Source organism: Bos grunniens, chromosome 20 (assembly GCF_055505025.1).
Source record: "Bos grunniens cultivar Pamir isolate PY7600 chromosome 20, Bosgru_T2T1.0, whole genome shotgun sequence".
In the NCBI taxonomy this organism is placed as follows: Eukaryota; Metazoa; Chordata; class Mammalia; order Artiodactyla; family Bovidae; genus Bos; species Bos grunniens.
Genome location: NC_141184.1, coordinates 10,262,829 through 10,281,742, shown reverse-complemented (window position 1 = coordinate 10,281,742; position 18,914 = coordinate 10,262,829). Strand labels below are relative to the sequence as shown.

The window sequence follows — 18,914 nt, the reverse complement described above, 5'->3', positions numbered from 1 at the left end:
TCTGACTCTTTTGTGACCCCAAAAGAGTCACAAGAGGCTCCCCAAGGAGCCTACCAAGCTCCTTGGTCAATGGGATTTTCCAGGCAAGAATACTAGAGTGGTTTGCCATTTCCTTCTCCAGGGGATAGTCCAGACTGAGGGACTGAACCCACATCTCCTGCAGGTGAATTCTTTACCACTGAGCTACCTGGGAAGCCCCCACTATTCGGGTAGGAGATTTAAAAGTGGGATTGTGTGAAAAAGTATAAACTACTAAAAAAATGAAGAAACCATTGCCATTGCATAACCAAAGTACAGACAAATAAAATGAAGATGAAATAAAATAATCTGCTCTTGTGGAAAAGACCAAGGGTATTTTTAATATATTTAGAGGACACATTCAGTTCACTTCAGTTCAGTCGCTCAGTCGTGTCCAATTCTTTGCGAACCCATGAATCGCAGTACGCCAGGCCTCCCTGTCCATCACCAACTCCCGGAATTCACCCAGACTCATGTCCATCAAGTCAGTGATGCCATCCAGCCATCTCATCCTCTGTCACCCCCTTCTCCTCCTGCCCCCAATCCCTCCCAGCATCAGAGTCTTTTCCAATGAGTCAACTCTTCACGTGAGGTGGCCAAAGTACTGCAGTTTCAGCTTTAGCATCATTCCTTCCAAAGAAATCCCAGGGCTGATCTCCTTCAGAATGGACTGGTTGGATCTCCTTGCAGTCCAAGGGACTCTCAAGAGTCTTCTCCAACACCACACTTCAAAAGCATCAATTCTTCGGCACTCAGCCTTCTTCACAACCAACTCTCACATCCATACATGACCACAGGAAAAACCATAGTCTTGACTAGACGAACCTTTGTTGACAAAGTAATGTCTCTGCTTCTGAATATGCTATCTAGTTTGGTCATAACTTTTCTTCCAAGGAGTAAGCATCTTTTAATTTCATGGCTGCAGTCACCATCTGCAGTGATTTTGGAGCCCAGAAAAATAAAGTCTGACACTGTTTCCACTGTTTCCCCATCTATTTCCCATGAAGTGATGGGACCAGATGTCATGATCTTCGTTTTCTGAATGTTGAGCTTTAAGCCAACTTTTTCACTCTCCACTTTCACTTTCATCAAGAGGCTTTTGAGTGCCTCTTCACTTTCTGCCATAAGGGTGGTGTCATCTGCAAATCTGAGGTTATTGATATTTCTCCCAGCAATCTTGAGTCCAGCTTGTGTTTCTTCCAGCCCAGCGTTTCTCATGATGTACTCTGCATATAACTTAAATAAGCAGGGTGACAATATACAGCCTTGACGTCCTCCTTTCCCTATTTGGAACCAGTCTGTTGTTCCATGTCCAGTTCTAACTTCCTGACCTGCATACAAATTTCTCAAGAGGCAGATCAGGTAGTCTGGTATTCCCATCTCTTTCAGAATTTTCCACAGTTGATTGTGATCCACACAGTCAAAGGCTTTGGCATAGTCAATAAAGCAGAAATAGATGTTTTTCTGGAACTCTCTTGCTTTTTCCATGATCCAGCAGATGTTGGCAATTTGATCTATGGTTCCTCTGCCTTTTCTAAAACCAGCTTGAACATCAGAAAGTTCATGGTTCACATATTGCTGAAGCCTGGCTTGGAGAATTTTGAGCATTACTTTACTAGCGTGTGAGATGAGTGCAATTGTGCGGTAGTTTGAGCATTCTTTGGCATTGCCTTTCTTTGGGATTGGAATGAAAACTGACCTTTTCCGGTCCTGTGGCCACTGCTGAGTTTTCCAAATTTGCTGGCATATTGAGTGCAGCACTTTCACAGCATCATCTTTCAGGATTTGAAATAGCTCAACTGGAATTCCATCACCTCCACTAGCTTTGTAGTGATGCTTTCTAAGGCCCACTTGACTTCACATTCCAGGATGTCTGGCTCTAGGTCAGTGATCGCACCATTGTGATTATCTGGGTTGTGAAGACCTTTTTTGTATAGTTCTTCTGTGTATTCTTGCCATCTCTTCTTAATATGTTCTGCTTCTGTTAGGTGCATACCATTTCTGTCCTTTATCGAGCCCATCTTTGCATGAAATGTTCCCTTGGTATCTCTAATTTTCTTGAAGAGATCTCTAGTCTTTCCCATTCTGTTGTTTTCCTCTATTTCTTTGCATTGATTGCTGAGGAAGGCTTTCTTATCTCTTCTTGCTATTCTTGGGAACTCTGCATTCAGAGGACACATTAGGTCATACTTTTTAAAGATTTCACTCTAGAGCATCCCATGGTAGCAAATAAAATGAACTCATCTTTTCTGGGAAGACAAAGCCCTGTAATGTTGGGAGTTTTAGTTCTTCCAAATTGACCCCCACCCTGTTTTTCAGTATTTTTCAGCATTCTTAGAAGTTTTCCGATCCCCAAAACACAAATGTGCAAATAATTTGTTTTTTAAAAGAAGTTAATTGTGATATTGTGAAAACCTTTTCTGAATTTTTTAAGATAAAATAAGTAATTTGCTGTAATTATGTTTATTAAAAAACTGAAGTATATGGAAAAATAAAACATAAAGATTAAAATATGATATAAGAGTCCTGTAGTTGAAACAGTCAAAATCCTTGATGTACTGAATGAAGCATTTTTCATTAAAAGTAACCTTTGCACAGTGGGTTTTAGGTAGCTTTATAGAAACATTCTTCCTTGATTTCGTTGACTGTTTTATAAGGTGATGTATCGAGTACTGCAAAGGTTATTCACTTCGTAGTTCACCACATAATTAGACCTTTGTAATTAGAATTATTGTCCTTGTTGTTCTACTGAAATGTAAAGAATGAAACATGAAGCTTTAAAAGCATTATTTTCCTTCATCTGTAATATGTAAGTAACATGAAGATGAAATTAGTATATTGAGACAACTAGATGGCCAGTAGGGACTAAACTCAATACTCCAAATCATATAAAAATAGTTTCTTTATTATGGGTTTCACTTTTTGTGACAGGAGTATTAATATCTGTTGGGTACTGGACATTTGCCAGACATACCACAGGCTTATTCTTCATGGTCAGTGTCTCATTTAATCTTCACCTCAACCTAATAAGTGTTGTAAACCCATTTTACAGGTAATGAAACTAATCTTTAGAAAAACTCAACAGCTCATTCAAGGCCCTGAGACTGACAGGTTCCAGGACTGTGATATGAACTCGGGTCTGTCTAAAATTCTCATCCTTCAAGCCCACATCAGCAACCTCTGCTTCTCAAATTGGACGTCTTGGGAAAAAAAAAAAATCCTAGTTTTCCCCTTGACCATCCTGTCTTTTTGGTCTGATTTCCACTTTCTGTATAGTTGTTAGAATTTATCTTTTTGGTGGTTTTATTTCAGGAATTACAGTTTGAAAGGCTGACCCGAGAACTGGAGGCAGAACGCCAGATCGTCGCCAGCCAACTGGAGCGATGCAAGCTTGGATCGGAGACGGGCAGCATGAGCAGCGTCAGGTACTGGGCACTCTGCTCCTCGGGGCTGGGCTTTGCTTTGCCAGTGGAAGGAAATTGTGGTGTTTATCTTCTCCTTACAAGCCTAGCGGTGGCATTAGAACACTCAGTCAAATGTTGGAAAGGAATCGTAACTGACCTGATTTAAGATGTTCAAAAGGTGTCCGAAGTGATTTGTGCTTGAATCTCTTTTCACAAAATGCACACTTGCCCTGAATGCAAAGTACATGTCGTTTTACATAAAAAGGAGGCTTTGCATTTAGTGAGTTTGCTGGAAATGAGGAGATGATATGTCACAGTCTCTCCGTTTGGTTCTTTTTTTTTCTGAATGATCAAGAGTTGCAGGTTCTGGAAATGAAAGAGAGAAGGTTTTGATCTAACTTGCATTGTTTGCTAATATACAATGCTACAGTATAAAATTGCTCCTCAAACATCAACTGCACATGCAATTTCTGTGTGTGAAAACATTTCATAGATAGAATGATTATTCAATTACGCTTGGTATGAGATTATGAAATATTTAAAAACAAACCTTCGTCACTTGACCACAAAATAAATTATCTGCCTAAGGACCATGTTTCCATATTTAAAAATAGAAGTGTGTGTGTGAAAGAAACATAAATAAATCTCTGTAAGATGACTTTTATTTCTAAAAGTGCATTGTACTTTCTCGTCATGTTGTTCTATATTGTGGTTTTGACGTGCTACATTTTCAGGGAGGTATCTTCTCTCTTGAGAACCCTGCCATACTCTTTGGCCTTCTGTTCAACTGCATTGTTGGTTACATCACTGCACCCACAGTCCATTGTTGAGAACTGGTCACATGGCCCCTCCATAAATGGAAATGGGCAGGGATTCCTAGTCTTGGGGTCTATGGGCACTCTGCCCAGGAAGCAGAAATGTGAGTTTAAGAGTCTTAACCAACTACGGCCACAAGGAATGAAAACATCCTTGAGTCCATTGCTCTAAAATATTCTATCACTGTAAGGTTTGTTTGTAGTTGGAATGTTTTCTTGTTAGAGCCTCCTGCCATTAGTCTTCTAACATTGTTCTTTTCTTTGTTTAACAATGATTACCATTCAAAGGAAATCATTGCACCATTTGTTGTCAGACTAAATTACTCTGAAATATCCTTTTCAGTTGCGTTTGGGCTGTGTGAAAGCATATCAGCTTCGGCATCTGAGCACCTAAGCGATGTAGAGCTGCAGATACAGATCCATTGTGATCTCTTCAACTCCTCATAGACTTGTCTGAACATCCAAATTAACTAAAGCAGGATGGACAAGAAAAAGGAGAAGTAATTTGTGTCCACTTGAAATTGTTTTCAGAAGGTTGGCCGGTTGAAGATGTTGAGGTTAAAGTGTGGAGAAAAATAATATTTGTAAGTGTGTATTCGATTTAATACAGGGATTTGCGTATATTGGAGGAGCTTTTTTCAGTGGTGAACATCACCTGAGTAGCTAAGTCTGTCAGGATTTTCAGGTCCATAAACACTGTCAAATTGACATCTGCATCTTCATTTGTTTTGAAACCCACTGTTTCACTACTGGTCAGATCACCTTTTCCATTCAGTTCAATTCAGTTCAGTCGCTCAGTCATGTCCAACTCTTTGTGATCCCATGAATCGCAGCATGCCAGGCCTCCCTGTCCATCACCAACTCCTGGAATTTACTCAGACTCATGTCATCAAGTCAGTGATGCCATCCAGCCATCTCATCCTCTGTCATCCCCTTCTCCTCCTACCTTCAATCTTTCCCAGCATCAGGGTCTTTTCCAATGAGTCAGTTCTTCGCATCAGGTGGCCAAAGTATTGGAGTTTCAGCTTCAGCATCAGTCCTTCTAATGAACACCCAGGACTGATCTCCTTTAGGATGGACTGGTTGGATCTCCTTGAAGTCCAAGGGACTCTGAAGAGTCTTCTCCAACGCCACAGATCAATTTCCATTCATATTCCTGATATTTCTGTGTGATACTTTTGCGTATTCTCCACCTTATATTTTGTTTCACCCACCACTAGCCCTTGGTAGCAGCAGGTCTGGGGGACCATGCTGTGTCCTGTGTCTTAATTTCCAACTGCTGATTGGATCAGAAATGGGTATCTGACCCAAGGGTGACTCATCCAGTAAGCGGCCTGTAAGAAATCAGTCTTGCACTCTTGAGAATGTGAAGTAGGTGACCCCAAATCTCTGTTACCTAATGGATTGTGCTAGGAAACGGTTGCCATGTGGATTGGGTGCTGGTGGAGGAATCTACGGTAATACAGAGTGAATACGATAATACAGGAATCTACGGTAATACAGAATCCTACAGAGAGAGACTATGGTTCCTGGTAGTCAGAGACCAGGTTAGTTCCCATTAGGGACTGGCTGCATTTAGATGTTGCATCCATGAGATTACCTTTTAAATTCCTAAAATCTTTTCTCCTCCTTCATTTGATTTGATTGAGTTGATAATTTTTCTGAGGTCTAGCATTTCATGAATAGAATACATCAGTGAACTACCAAAGTAGACAGAAAAATTACCCCATGACAACTTGTGATCGTTTATACTGTATCTTGTATTCCTATCTCAGCCTGTGATACATAATCAATCATTCTTTATTAAATATATATTAAATAATAGTGCTTATTGCAGATGACATCTAATTATTTTTCCTTGCTATATAGCTATATATAGCAATATGTCTTCTTCAAGCTTGATTATTTCATATTTTGAAAATGTCTAATGTATGAATCAGCATTTGAATAATATAAGCAATTTACTGATATTTCACTGGAGGCAATCCAATACTTCCACTGTTCTTTTTTTTTTTTTTTTTGTCATAAGCTAGTTGTTTGCTCAACTTCAGAAATGCACCTTTAACAATTCAAGTCTTTATTAAGGTGATAGACTAACCTAGTTAGCACATCACAGGGAATGTTTAAAAATAAATGAAATAGAATGTAAACAATTTTTGAAAGAGGAGAACAGGCAAAGAAATCTATGATGTTGTTTCCTACTTCTTGGGGATACTAGGAGGGGTAAGAGAGTTTCTTAGAGGAAATGAAACAAAATCAAAATTGTTTTCAGATTTTTTTTTTTACATAAATGGTAAAAGTGACATAAATATAGTTTGGTTCTCCTCTGCCTTTATTGGTGTTAGGAAATTGCTCCATCTAACTCCTACAGCCTCTTTCCTGGTAGATACATTGACAGTTTAAACTTAATGAAAAGATGTTGTTAGTATGCATTTATAACAGCCAACTTGGTTGTGTTGTTGTTGTTTACTCACTAAGTAGCATCCGACTCTTTGTGATCCCATGGACTGTAGCCTCCCAGACTCCTCTGTCCAAGGGATTTCCCAGGCAAGAACACTGGGGTGTTGCCATTTCCTTCTCTAGGAGATCTTCCCATCCCAGGGATTTTACCCACATGTCCCCCTGGCAGGTGGATTCTTTACCACTGAGCCATGTTGGAATCCCATAACAGCCAACTTTATAGTAGTCAATCAAATTATAAATCATGAATGAGGGTGCTGAGAATTTGGAGAATCTGGAGATAACTATTGTTGCAGCAAAGCAACTCTGCACCCTTGCATCTAGGGTATAAGTCTGCAAATAGGAACATTGTGATGTCTGAAACTCTTCACAGACTTTTCTATATATATTATCACCTTCCTCTCTCAGTTTTCCTCGCTGGTTTCAGTCCAAACCTTTCCAAACTGTTGGATCCTTCTCTCTCCTACCACTTGAAAGTTTCCATACCTTCTCCCTAATTCCCCAGAACCATGCAGTTCTGAGTCAGGAATGTGATTTATATAGAGGTGGGCTTTTATTTAGGGTTATGACCAAATCCTTCTTGCTAATAGCCCACTTGTGCCCTCTGGCCAGTCACAGTTACTTGTTTCTCACCCACTCCTCAGGCTGAGACCTGTCAAGTTGGTCTTAGTTTGGCTGCCATAGGAGCCAACAGGTCCCCTGCCAGGGTGGGGCCTTGCAGTGTTCTTGCACAGGACCTGCCTGTGCCCATGCCCTTGTCGTATCATTCATAGACCCCTGGAGCAGCATTTTAACTCATCTCTTTGCCTGCATCTTGCCCAGATCCATCCTCCATGTAGTATGAGACTGAACTGCATAACACCTAGATTAGAATCACGTCTGTGAAGGACTCATCCTCACTTCTGCAATTCCATAAATACAACACCTTCCCATCTTACATGGCCATAGGTATGTGATCCCTTCCATCTAGAATAACCAACCTCTTTCACCTGGTCACCTGCTCCTATGGATCTAATTACCCAGCGTAGGGCTCACATTCTTTTGAATGTCTTCTTGATCAGTTCAGATTGGGCCAGGTGTCCCTTCCTTTGGAAATCATTGGAATCATTGACAAAGTTTTGGAGATGGGACTCTATTAACCCTTCTAGAAATTCCTTGCCACAGAATGTTTTGGCTTTCAGTCAGAGCACATGGGGGATTTTCTCAAGTGCTACTGAAAGTTTGACAGATGTCTACTTAAATTTAAAACAGATGTCTACTCATATCCCTTGATTCTCATGGGCAGGCAGAATATAATGGGAGAGAAATCAAATTCAAATAATAGTTGGGTCTATCTTATGTTCAGTTCAGTTCAGTCGCTCAGTCACGTCTGACTCTTTGAGACCCCATAAATTGCAGCATGCCAGGCCTCCGTGTTCATCACCAACTGCCGGAGTTTACCCAAATTCACGTCCGTTGAGTCGGTGATGCCATCCAACCATCTCATCCTCTGTCGTCCCTTTCTCTCCTGCCCTCAATCTTTCCCAGCATCAGGGTCTTTTCAAATGAGTCAGCTCTTTGCATCAGGTGGCCAAAGTATTGGAGTTTCAGCTTCAATATCAGTCCTTAAATGACATCCAGGACTGATCTCCTTAGGATGGACTGGTTGGATCTCCTTGCAGGCCAAGGGACTCTTGAGAGTCTTCTCCAACACCACATTTCAAATGCATCAATTCTTTGGTGCTCAGCTTTATTTATAGTTCAACTCTCACATCCATACATGACCACGGGAAAAACCATAGCCTTGACTAGACAGACCTTTGTTGACAAAGTAATGTCTCTCCTTTTTAATATGTTGGTCATAACTTTCCTTCCAAGGAGCAAGCATCTTTTAATTTCATGGCTGCAATCACCATCTGCAGTGATTTTGGAGCCCAGAAAAATAAAGTCAGCCACTGTTTCCACTGTTTCCCCATCTATTTCCCATGAAGTGATGGGGCCAGATGCCATGATCTTCGTTTTCTGAATGTTGAGCTTTAAGCCAACTTTTTCACTCTCCTCTTTCACTTTCATCAAGAGGCTCTTTAGTTCTTCTTCACTTTCTGCCATAAGGGTGGTGTCATCTGCATATCTGAGGTTATTGATTTTTCTCCCGGCAATCTTGAGTCCAGCTTGTGCTTCTTGCAGCCCAGCGTTTCTCATGATGTACTCTGCATATAATTTAAATAAGCAGGGTGACAATATACATCCGTGATGTACTCCTTTTCCTATTTGGAACCAGTCTGTTGTTCCAAGTCCAGTTCTAACTGTTGCTTCCTGACCTGCATACAGGTTTCTCAAGAGGCAGGTCAGGTGGTCTGATATTCCCATCTCTTTCACAATTTTCCACGGTTTATTGTGATCCATACAGTCAAAGGCTTTGGCATAGTCAATAAAGCAGAAATAGATGTTTTTCTGGAATTCTCTTGCTTTTTCGATGATCCAGCAGATGTTGGCAATTTGATCTCTGTTTCCTCTGCCTTTTAATCTTATAAACTCTTATTAACTCTTTCTAAAGGAGACTTGACCCTTAGAAGACATGATGATGATGATTTATGACAATGATCTAGATCAGAGACAAAGGAAGTCAAATTTCAAAGCTGGAGAGATTTAACACATGATAGCTTCTCCTTTGCTGGCTTTAAAGATGGACCTAAAGGTTTTAATAGCAACTCATGGGGTTTCTAGTAGATACTGAGAGTGATCCCCAACTGACAGTCAGTAAGGAGAAGGGGACCGCAGTCTTAAAACCAAAAGGAATTGAATTCAGCTCATTGCCTGAATGAACATGGAAGTATATTATTGTCCAAACGTCCAGAAAGGAAAGTAGGCCTGCAGAAATTCTGATGATGACCTTGTGACAACCTGAACAGAGGATCCAACCATGCATGCCTAAGCTTCAGAAAATCCGCAAAGCTGTTAACTTAAAAAAAACTGTGTTGTTCTAAGCTACTCGGTTTGTGGTAACTTTCTATACAGTAATAGAAAATAAATAAAATGCTTTTCAATTGATGATTTTATATATATTAAAAGAAGCTAAATTATGAAAAATTTTAGAGAAAATAAATTTTATTTTGTAACCAGCTGTATTCCATTCAAAGGTTTCATTCTGTAGCTAGCTTTATTTTTCATACCTATGTGCTTGCATTTGGATTCACATATTAAAATAATCTGTAGCTTTGACTCTAAGAAGTAGATTTGAATGTGGAGTGATGTCATTTTTCACTGTAGAATAAGGACAACTAGTAAACCAATCATCTTTAGCCTTGTTATTTTTATAGTATAGATGCCCAGGACTCTGAGTGGAGTAATATATATTTAAAAAGACAAAATATAATATACATATGTGAAGAATGCTAGTTCCACATAAGAAGATGCTCTTTCTTTCCAGCAGATGAACTATTGAGTTTCTTGCAAACAAATTTTTCAAAAGTCAGACCCGTTTTGGAGATTGGGAAACAAAAAGAATTAATGTTATAAAAGTTTTCAAAGGTCATTCTCTTCATTAGCTAACTTCTCTGAGCCAATATGCCAGCAATTCTATAAACAGAGTCTAAAAGTCTCTTCCAGATGTACAAAGAAGTCTTATTTTGGAGCAGGCTTATTTTAGAGAAATAAGCTGATCTGGTTAAATTAGATAGCGGTGAAGAAATTTAAGTCAAGTAGTCACATACTTTTTGTCAGAATGAAATGTATTTATTTAAAAACATTCACTGAGGTTTCCTAAGTAAAGAAATCATGTATGAACGTAATGGTTTCTCAAAGTAAGACATATACATTTACTTAGTATCCTGTAGGATATGATACTGAAACAAGTAGTACCGTTTTTAAAGAAGAAGTATGCCCAAATATTTCATTTTCGAAACCAGACATATTAAATAATCAAATAAGTACTTAATGTTTTTCAAATAAAGTTTTTTTTCAAAGTATGTAGATGTGTGTGTATATATGTGCAACTCAGTCACTCAGTTGTGTCTGACTCTTTGCAACCCCATGGACTGTAGCCTGCCAGGCTCCCCTGTCCATGGGATTTTCCAATCAAGAAGACTGGAGTGGGTTTCCATTTCCTTCTCCAGGGGATCTTCCAGGGATCAATCCCGCGTCTCCTGCATGGGTAGGCAGATTCTTTACTACTGTGCCACGTGGAAAGCCCTTTTAGATATTTCTGTACAGACACATAGGACTTCCCAAGTGGTGCTAGTGGTAAAGAACCTGCCTGCCAATGCGGGAGACATAAGAGATGAGGGTTTGACCCCTGGGTAGGGAAGATCCCCTGGAGGAGAGCATGATAACCTATTTCAGTGTTCTTGCCTGGAGAATCCCATGGACAGAGGAGCCTGACAGGCTACAGTCCATAGTGTTTCAGAGTTGGACACAACTGAAGTGACTTAGCATGCATATATACATACACATACTCCTCAACAGTCGTGTAGCCAATAGTAAAGATTAACCAGATTCATAAGATTCTAGATTCTTAGCACCCATGAATACTATTGCCATTAAATAAAAAGTATCTTTTGAATAACTTTTCATTTTTACGAATTTAAAATTTTTAAGTTAAATGCTGCTGCTGCTAAGTCGTTTCAGTCGTGTCCAACTCTGTGTGATCCCATAGACGGCAGCCCACCAGGCTCCCCCGTCTCTGGGATTCTCCGGGCAAGAATACTGGAGTGGGTTGCCATTGCAGTTTTATATTAAAAATCTAGACAAAAGCTGCTGCCTCTTCCTCCACTACACTGAGACTTTGTGAGCCTCCTCAGCCTATTAGAAGTAGGTGCTGGGCCTCACCTCTAAGTAATTCCCCAAGGGCAAAGCCTCTGAGTGTATGGCAAAGCAGTGGCCAGCACATGATAACAGTTCAGTCAATGCTAAATGAATAAAAATGAATAGTATACAGTACTTCCATTACTGTTATTCTCATTCTTGGTTTTTTTTTTTTGGCAAAGTACCAGTCTTTCTAATCTATACACATTTTCATCTCTATACTGTACACATCAAATATAATGCTTGCCTTGCCAGATCAGGATATTATATTTCAAAATTCATTCTAGTTTTGTTGTTGTTCAGTAGCTCAGTCATGTCCAATTCTCTGTAACCCCATGGACTGCAGCATGCCTGGCTTCCCTGTCTTTCACTATCTCCTGGAGTTTGCTCAAACTCATGTCCATTGAGTCAGTGATGCTATCTAACCATCTCATCCTCTGTTGTCCCCTTCTTCTCCTGTCCTCAATGTTCCCCAGCATCAGGGTCTTTTCCAATGAGTTGCTCTTCCCACCAGGTGGCCAAAGTACTGGAGCTTCAGCTTTAGCAGCAGTCCTTCCAATGAATATTCAGGGTTGATTACGTTTAGGATTGACTAGTATGATCTCCTTGCAGTCCAAGGGACTCTCAAGAGTCTTCTCCAACACCACAGTTTGAAAGCATCAAAAGATTTGGGAGAATGACATTGAAACATGTAAAATATCATGTAAGAAATGAGATGCCAGTCCAGGTTCGATGCATGACACTGGATGCTTGGGGCTAGTGCACTGGGACGACCCAGAGGGATGGTATGGGGAGGGAGGAGGGAGGAGGGTTCAGGATGGGGAACACATGTATACCTGTGGCGGATTCATTTTGATATTTGGCAAAACTAATACAATTATGTAAAGTTTAAAAATAAAGTTAAATTTAAAAAAAAATAAAAAAAAAAAGAAAGCATCAAAAGCATTCTAGTTAGTTTTCACATTAAAATTGTGCCCTGGTATCCAAGGTCTGTTGGTTTGGTGTCCTCTGTCCTATGGAACTGTGGTTGATTTTATTCTCGTATTTTCACTGTCTTCTGAAGATGATGATAATAGTGATAATTTCAACAATAATTATGTGGTATTTGTGGAATAATTTCTGTAGGCCAGATCCAGTATTAAGTGGTTTATATAGGTCATGCCATTTACTCCTAGTTAATCCTATGAGTTAATAAGTCTCATTAATATCTCATTTTGTAGATGAGAACACTAAGATTCAGAGTGAGAAATGTGCTTTCTCAATTCCAACAGGTCGTCACCAGATATTGATTTTGAAGCCAGGTGTCTTTTTATTATTTTTTTATTTTTGGCTGTGCTGGGTCTTCCTTGTTGCGCTCAGGCTTTCTCCAGTTGCAGAGAATAGGGGCTACTCTTCATTGCAGTGTACATGCTTCACACTGTTGGGGCTTCTCTTGTTGCCGAGCACGGGCTCTAGAGTGCTGGCTCAGTGGTTGTAGCTCATGGGTTTAGTTGCCCTGTGGGATGTGGAATCTTCCTGGACCAGGGGATGGAATCCATGTCCCCTGCATTGCTAGATGGGTTCTTATCCACTGTGCCACCAGGGAAGTCTGAACCCAGGTGTCTTCACTCCTCCAAGCACACATTCAAACTGCCTCACTGTAATGCTGTTATTGTGTCTTAAATGTTATCTTGAATTATTCTGTAAAAAAGCCTTCTAAATGTCTCCAGTCCATTTTCACCCTAGAGATAAAACATCTTTGGACTTATTTTCTGCTGCTTCCCACGTCCCCTCCCAATGATTGTAGCAGTTGTGAAGTTCTTCATCTGAATGTGTTTCTGATTCTATCCTTACATAACAGTATATTGTGTGCTCAGTCCCTCAGTCGTGTCCAACTTTTTGTGACACTATGGGTTGCAGCCCACCAAGTCCCTGCATCCATGCGATTTTCCCAGAAAGTTTACTGGAGTGGGTTGCCATTTCCTTCTCTAGGGGATCTTCCTGACCCAGGAATCAAACGTGAGTCTCCTGTATCTCCTGCATTGCAGGTGGATTCCTTACTGCTGAGCCACATGGGAGCCAATAGTATATATTATCCTTGCCTTTAAATGCATCTAAAATAATGCTTCAGTATTCTCTTGCAAATTGCCAGTGGACAAATTATACAGTCTATGAAACACTAGTTATCACATTGTCTTAGTTTGTTCAGACTACTATAAGTGAATGCCATACATGAGTGGCTTATAAACAACATACATTTACTTCTCACACATCTGGAGACTGGGAAGCACAAAACCAAAGCACAGGCAAATACACTGTTTGGCAGGAACCTACTTCCTGGGCCATAGTCTTCATGATGTGGCATCACATAATGAAAGGGACAAGGGAGCTCTCCGGGGTCTTCTCCACAAGGGCACTAACCCCTTTCATGAAGGCTCCATCTTCATGATCTCACCTCCTAATACCATCGTATTAGGGATTCGGTTTCACCATAAAACATGACTTTTGGGTGAACACAAACATTCACTGTATAGTACAATTAAACACATTGTTCTAGATTTCTGTGGAATAAGCAATAGTCAACTGTCTTCAGAATTCTATGTAGATCCTAAAAATATTTAATAGTTATCAATATTTGATGTATGTCTTAGGGCAACTCCTGTATCTTTTTTTTTTTAATTGAAGGATAATTGCTTTATAGAATTTTGTTGTTTCTGTCAAACCTCAACATAAATCTGCCATGGGTATACATACGTCCCCTCCTTTTTGAACCTCCTTCTGATCTCCCTCCCCACCCTACCCTCTAGGTTGATACAGAGCCCCTGTTTGAGTTTCCTGAGACATAGAACAAATCCCCATTGGCTATCTATTTAACATATGGTAATGTAAGTTTCCATGTTACTCTCTCCATACATCTCACCCTCTCCTCACCTCTCCCCATGTCCATAAGTCTATTCTCTATGTCTGTTTCTCTACTGCTGCCCTACAAATAAATTCTTCAGTGTCATTTTTCTGTATTCTGTATATATGCATTAGCATATGATATTTATTTCTCTTTTTCTGTGTTACTTCACTCGTATAATAGGCTCTAGGTTCTTTCACCTCATTAGAACTGACTCAAGCGTGTTCCTTTTTATGGCTGAGTGATATTCCATTGTGTATATATACCACAACTTCTTTATCCATTCATTTGTCAATGGACATCTAGGTTGCTTACATGTTCTAGCTCTTGTATATAGTGCTGCAATGAACACTGGGACATACGTGTCTTTTTCAATTTTGGTTTCCTCAGGGTATATGCCTAGGAGTGGGATTGCTGGGTCATATGGTGGCTTTATTCCTAGTTTTTTAAGGAATCCCCATACTGTCTTCCATAGTGGCTGTATCAATTTACAGTCCCACCAAGTGCAAGAGTATTTCCTTTTCTTCACATCTTCTCCAGCATTTATTGTTTGTAGACTTTCTGGTGATGGCCATTCTGACTGGTGTGAGATGATATCTCATTGTACTTTTGATTTGCATTTCTCTAAGGACATGAGTCTGGGTGAACTCCGGGAGTTGGTGATGGACAGGGAGGCCTGGCGTGCTGTGATTCATGGGGTCGCAAAGAATCGGACACGACTGAGCGACTGAACTGAACTGAATAATGAGTGATGTTGAGAATTTTTTCATGTGTTTGTTAGCCATCTGTATATCTTCTTTGGAGACATGTCTGTTTAGGTCTTTTTCCCACTTTTTGATTGGGTTGTTTGTTTTTCTGGTATTGAGTTGTATGAGCTGCTTGTATATTTTGGAAATTAATCCTTTGTCAGTTGTTTCATTTGCTATTATTTTCTCCCATCCTGAGGGTTGTCTTTTCACCTTGCTTATAGTTTCCTTTGCTGTGCAAAAGCTTTAAAGTTTGATAAGGTCCCACTGGTTTACTTTTGTTTTTATTTCCATTACTCTAGGAGGTGAGTCATAGAGGATCTTGCTTTGATTTGACAAAGGAGGCAAGAATGTACAATGGGGCAAAGGCAGCCTCTTCAATACATGGTGCTGGGAAAACTGGGCAGCTGCATGTAAAAGATTGAAATTAGAACACTTCCTAACAGCATACACAAAGATAAACTCAAAATGGATTAAAGACCTAAATGTAAGACCAGAAACTATAAAACTCTTAGAGGAAAACATAGGCAGAACACCCTCAATGACATAAATCAAGTCCTGTTTCTTCATACTTTTGCATCAAATTCAAAGCCTATGTTCTTTCTAAAGTACCATATCAAAAATACTAGTTGTTAGTTTTACATCTAAAAATAATTAATATACAAAATTTTATTTAAAGTTTTGCATTATAAAACAAATTTTTAAGGATAACTAATATATTTTGAAATAATATTCTAATTGGTAAAAAACTGAAAATCTTTGTAAATATAATAAGTATAGAAGATTCTTTATGTTTTCTTTTATCTTTATAGCCTTTTTCTTAAATGCATATGTTTGAGAGGTGAAATTTCTGGTTCCATAAGTTGAAGCTAAATTTTGTCATTGTGTTTTTTCTATTGCCTGCTTTTCCTAATTTCTCTGAATTTTATTTCACACAAATGGTGATAATGCTTTTCTGTGATTTTACAAAGATTAAATGAGAAATGTAAGTAAAGCATCTCACACAGCATCTTGCAAGCTGTTACTGGTGAATCTGATAGAGATGAATTTTTCATTGAAGTCTCCTTCTTAATTTTTCTACAAAAGGCTATAAAATGGCTCTTCTCACTAGGGGCTGAAACAATATATCAGCATAGCATCACATTTGTCTCTTTCCTAATATGGGCTCAAGAACCACATAGAAATTGACACAGTGAAATGGAAGAGAGCTCAAATCAATTTCCCTCTCATGCGGGGCAACTTAATGTGTCCCTGGACCCACTGCTGGGGCTGGAGATGGGACTTTTGATATTGTGTAGTTGTGAAAAGAAGAGCAGTAATGTACGGGTAACATATGCATGACAGGAAATACTCAGTAAATTTTTTACTGAGTATAGAAGATATAGAAGCCATTGACTATTTGAATAGATGCTTTTTGGAACAGGGAACAGCAAGAGATGAATGCATTGCCCAAAAGATACATAGCCATTAGTCTCCTAGTTGTATAATTGTGTAACTGTGTTACGATGTGGAGGGGACTGTTGATGAAGACATCTGTGTATCCTTCAAGCCCATATTATCTTTGCTCAGATGGTGGACATTCAGAAGCTTTTCCCAAGTTACTTAAATTTATACTTGTCTGTTTATGCTCACATCAAAGGATTGGAAGCCAGTGATATTTTCACTGACAAAAAACAATGAGCATTTGATCCACTTGAGAAGGAACAACTTCAGTTGTCAAGACTGGATGCTGACAGGTCACTGAGCACCATGAACCCTGAGTGTTCAAATTATTAGGATGTAAAGGCAGTGGGGGCGTGGCAGGAAGGTCATGGTCACGGCACCAGAACACTCAGGCTGTGACTTGGGACAAGTCGTTTGAGTTTTCTGGGCCTCCATTTCCTCACTTGTAAAGTAGGAAATATTGAGCATCTAGGTCTGTTCCAGCTCTCACCCTTCATTTTATTCAGACCTTTCACGGTACACAGCAAGTCACATCTGAACACTTTAATATAGGGACACTCCTTAAACTTGAATTATAAAGAGATGGCCCTAGTGGTAAAGAATCTGCCTACCAATGCAGAAGATGCAGGAGACACAGTTTGATCCCTGGGTCAGGAAGATCCTCTGGAGAAGGAAATGGCAGCCCACTCCAGTATCCTTGCCTGGAAAATTCCATGGACAGAGGAACCTGGTGGGCTACAGAAAAGAGTAGGACATGACTAAGTGACTGAGCACACACACAATTAAATCATGAGGATGGCAAGGTGTTGGCAGATAGATGGGTGCTTCAGAGGAAGGCAGATAGATGTCTACGAGTTTATGTGGGTTTGGTTTTTCAACATAGGAATCTCCAGTTAAGTCATGGTATGGACTTTATATTTGGGAAAACACAATTTAAAAGAGTTTATAAATATATCTTAAACTGCCTCAAATGGTCTAGATGTCTTCTACATTGACTGAAAACTGAAGTGAAGACAGGGAGCTAGAATAGAGTTTTGCCCATTGGGAGAACACATGGGCTGAGACTTTTAAGAAATGATCATTCATTCCACTTGATAAAAATGTGCTTATGAAGTCCTGTAAGGACCAGCAGGCTAGCAGGCACTCGTTGTGCCTCAAGGGTAAATATGAAGTAGCTCCTGGTCTCTGGGGGGGTTATTGTCAAATACAGAGAGAGGCACAGAAGCAGGCATAAACATGATCACATGTTGGTGCCTTGAAGAGAACAGGAAGCTGTGTCAGGGATGGTTTCACCAAGGGATCTTTGTGTGTCTGGGATATTAAACACTGGTAGGAAAAGAAATGGGTTAAAGGCACTGCTCAAAAAGAAAGTACAAAGTCAGAAAGACAAAGGTGGATTGGCATCAGTGTGGTTGTGATAGCTTAAGGTGAATGGTGTTGGATTCGTGATCTCCGAAGAAAAAGATTTAGCTTCCGGACCAGGGACCGGGCTTGAATACTCAGAGCTTTTGTGTGACCAAAGTTTTATTACAGTGAAAAAGGACAAAGAAAGCTTCTGACAAAGACATAGAAAGGGGATGGAGAGTGCCCCCATCACTAGTCTTATCAAGGCCTTATATACTTTTACCAGACCCACTCCCACAACATATATCTTAAATTAATAAGATTAGAACTTAGAAACCCCACTCCAGTACTCTTGCCTGGAAAATCCCATGGATGGAGGAGCCTGGTGGGCTATAGTCCATGGGGTCGCTAAGAGTCAGACACAACTGAGCGACTTCACTTTCACTTTTCACTTTCATGCATTGGAGAAGGAAATGGCAACCCACTGCAGTGTTCCTGCATTGAGAGTCCCAGGGAAGGGGGAGCCTGGTGGGCTGCCGTCTATGGGGTCGCACAGAGTTGGACATGACTGAAGCGACTTAGCAGCAGCAGCAGCAGCAGTAGGAGCAGCAGAACTTAGAATAGAAAGGTCTTACCAGACCCACTCCCATGTAAAATTAACAAGGTTAGTATCCATTGCTGTTAGATAATCTTTAGTATAGAGTTTAAGATGAGTTGTTTTGTTGTGTAATCATCATCTCTGGGCTTAAAGAAAAGCATGTCTTATGTGACTAAGACTGAAGAATGTAGAAAAAAAAGTTTGTCCTTTTCTCCTCCTCGGGAGCCCCAGACCCTTTTCTCCTCCTCAGAGACCCCAGACTTCTTATCAACCTACCTATGAATTGACTCTCTCAGTTGGCATAGTGAGCTCATAGGTGGACTGGTATTGGTTAAGAGTGCAGACAGATGTGACCATTCTGTGATCTGGCAGGCTAGAGATTTTGGGTTTTGTTGAGTGGGCAATAGAACATGGAAGATGGTT

The 18,914-nt window shown here is 40.0% G+C and overlaps 1 protein-coding gene across 3 annotated transcripts in view; it reads left to right on the top strand.

The window, feature by feature from the left end:
• The window catches only part of CTNND2 (catenin delta 2), a 1,106,103-nt gene that overhangs the window by 408,450 nt on the left and 678,739 nt on the right, over window positions 1–18,914 (top strand). For all 3 annotated transcript variants that reach the window (XM_086362482.1, XM_086362480.1, XM_086362481.1), the window contains exon 3: window positions 3,331–3,443. In XM_086362482.1, coding sequence (XP_086218608.1) covers window positions 3,331–3,443 — 113 coding nt within the window. The remainder of the gene's footprint in view (window positions 1–3,330; window positions 3,444–18,914) is intronic.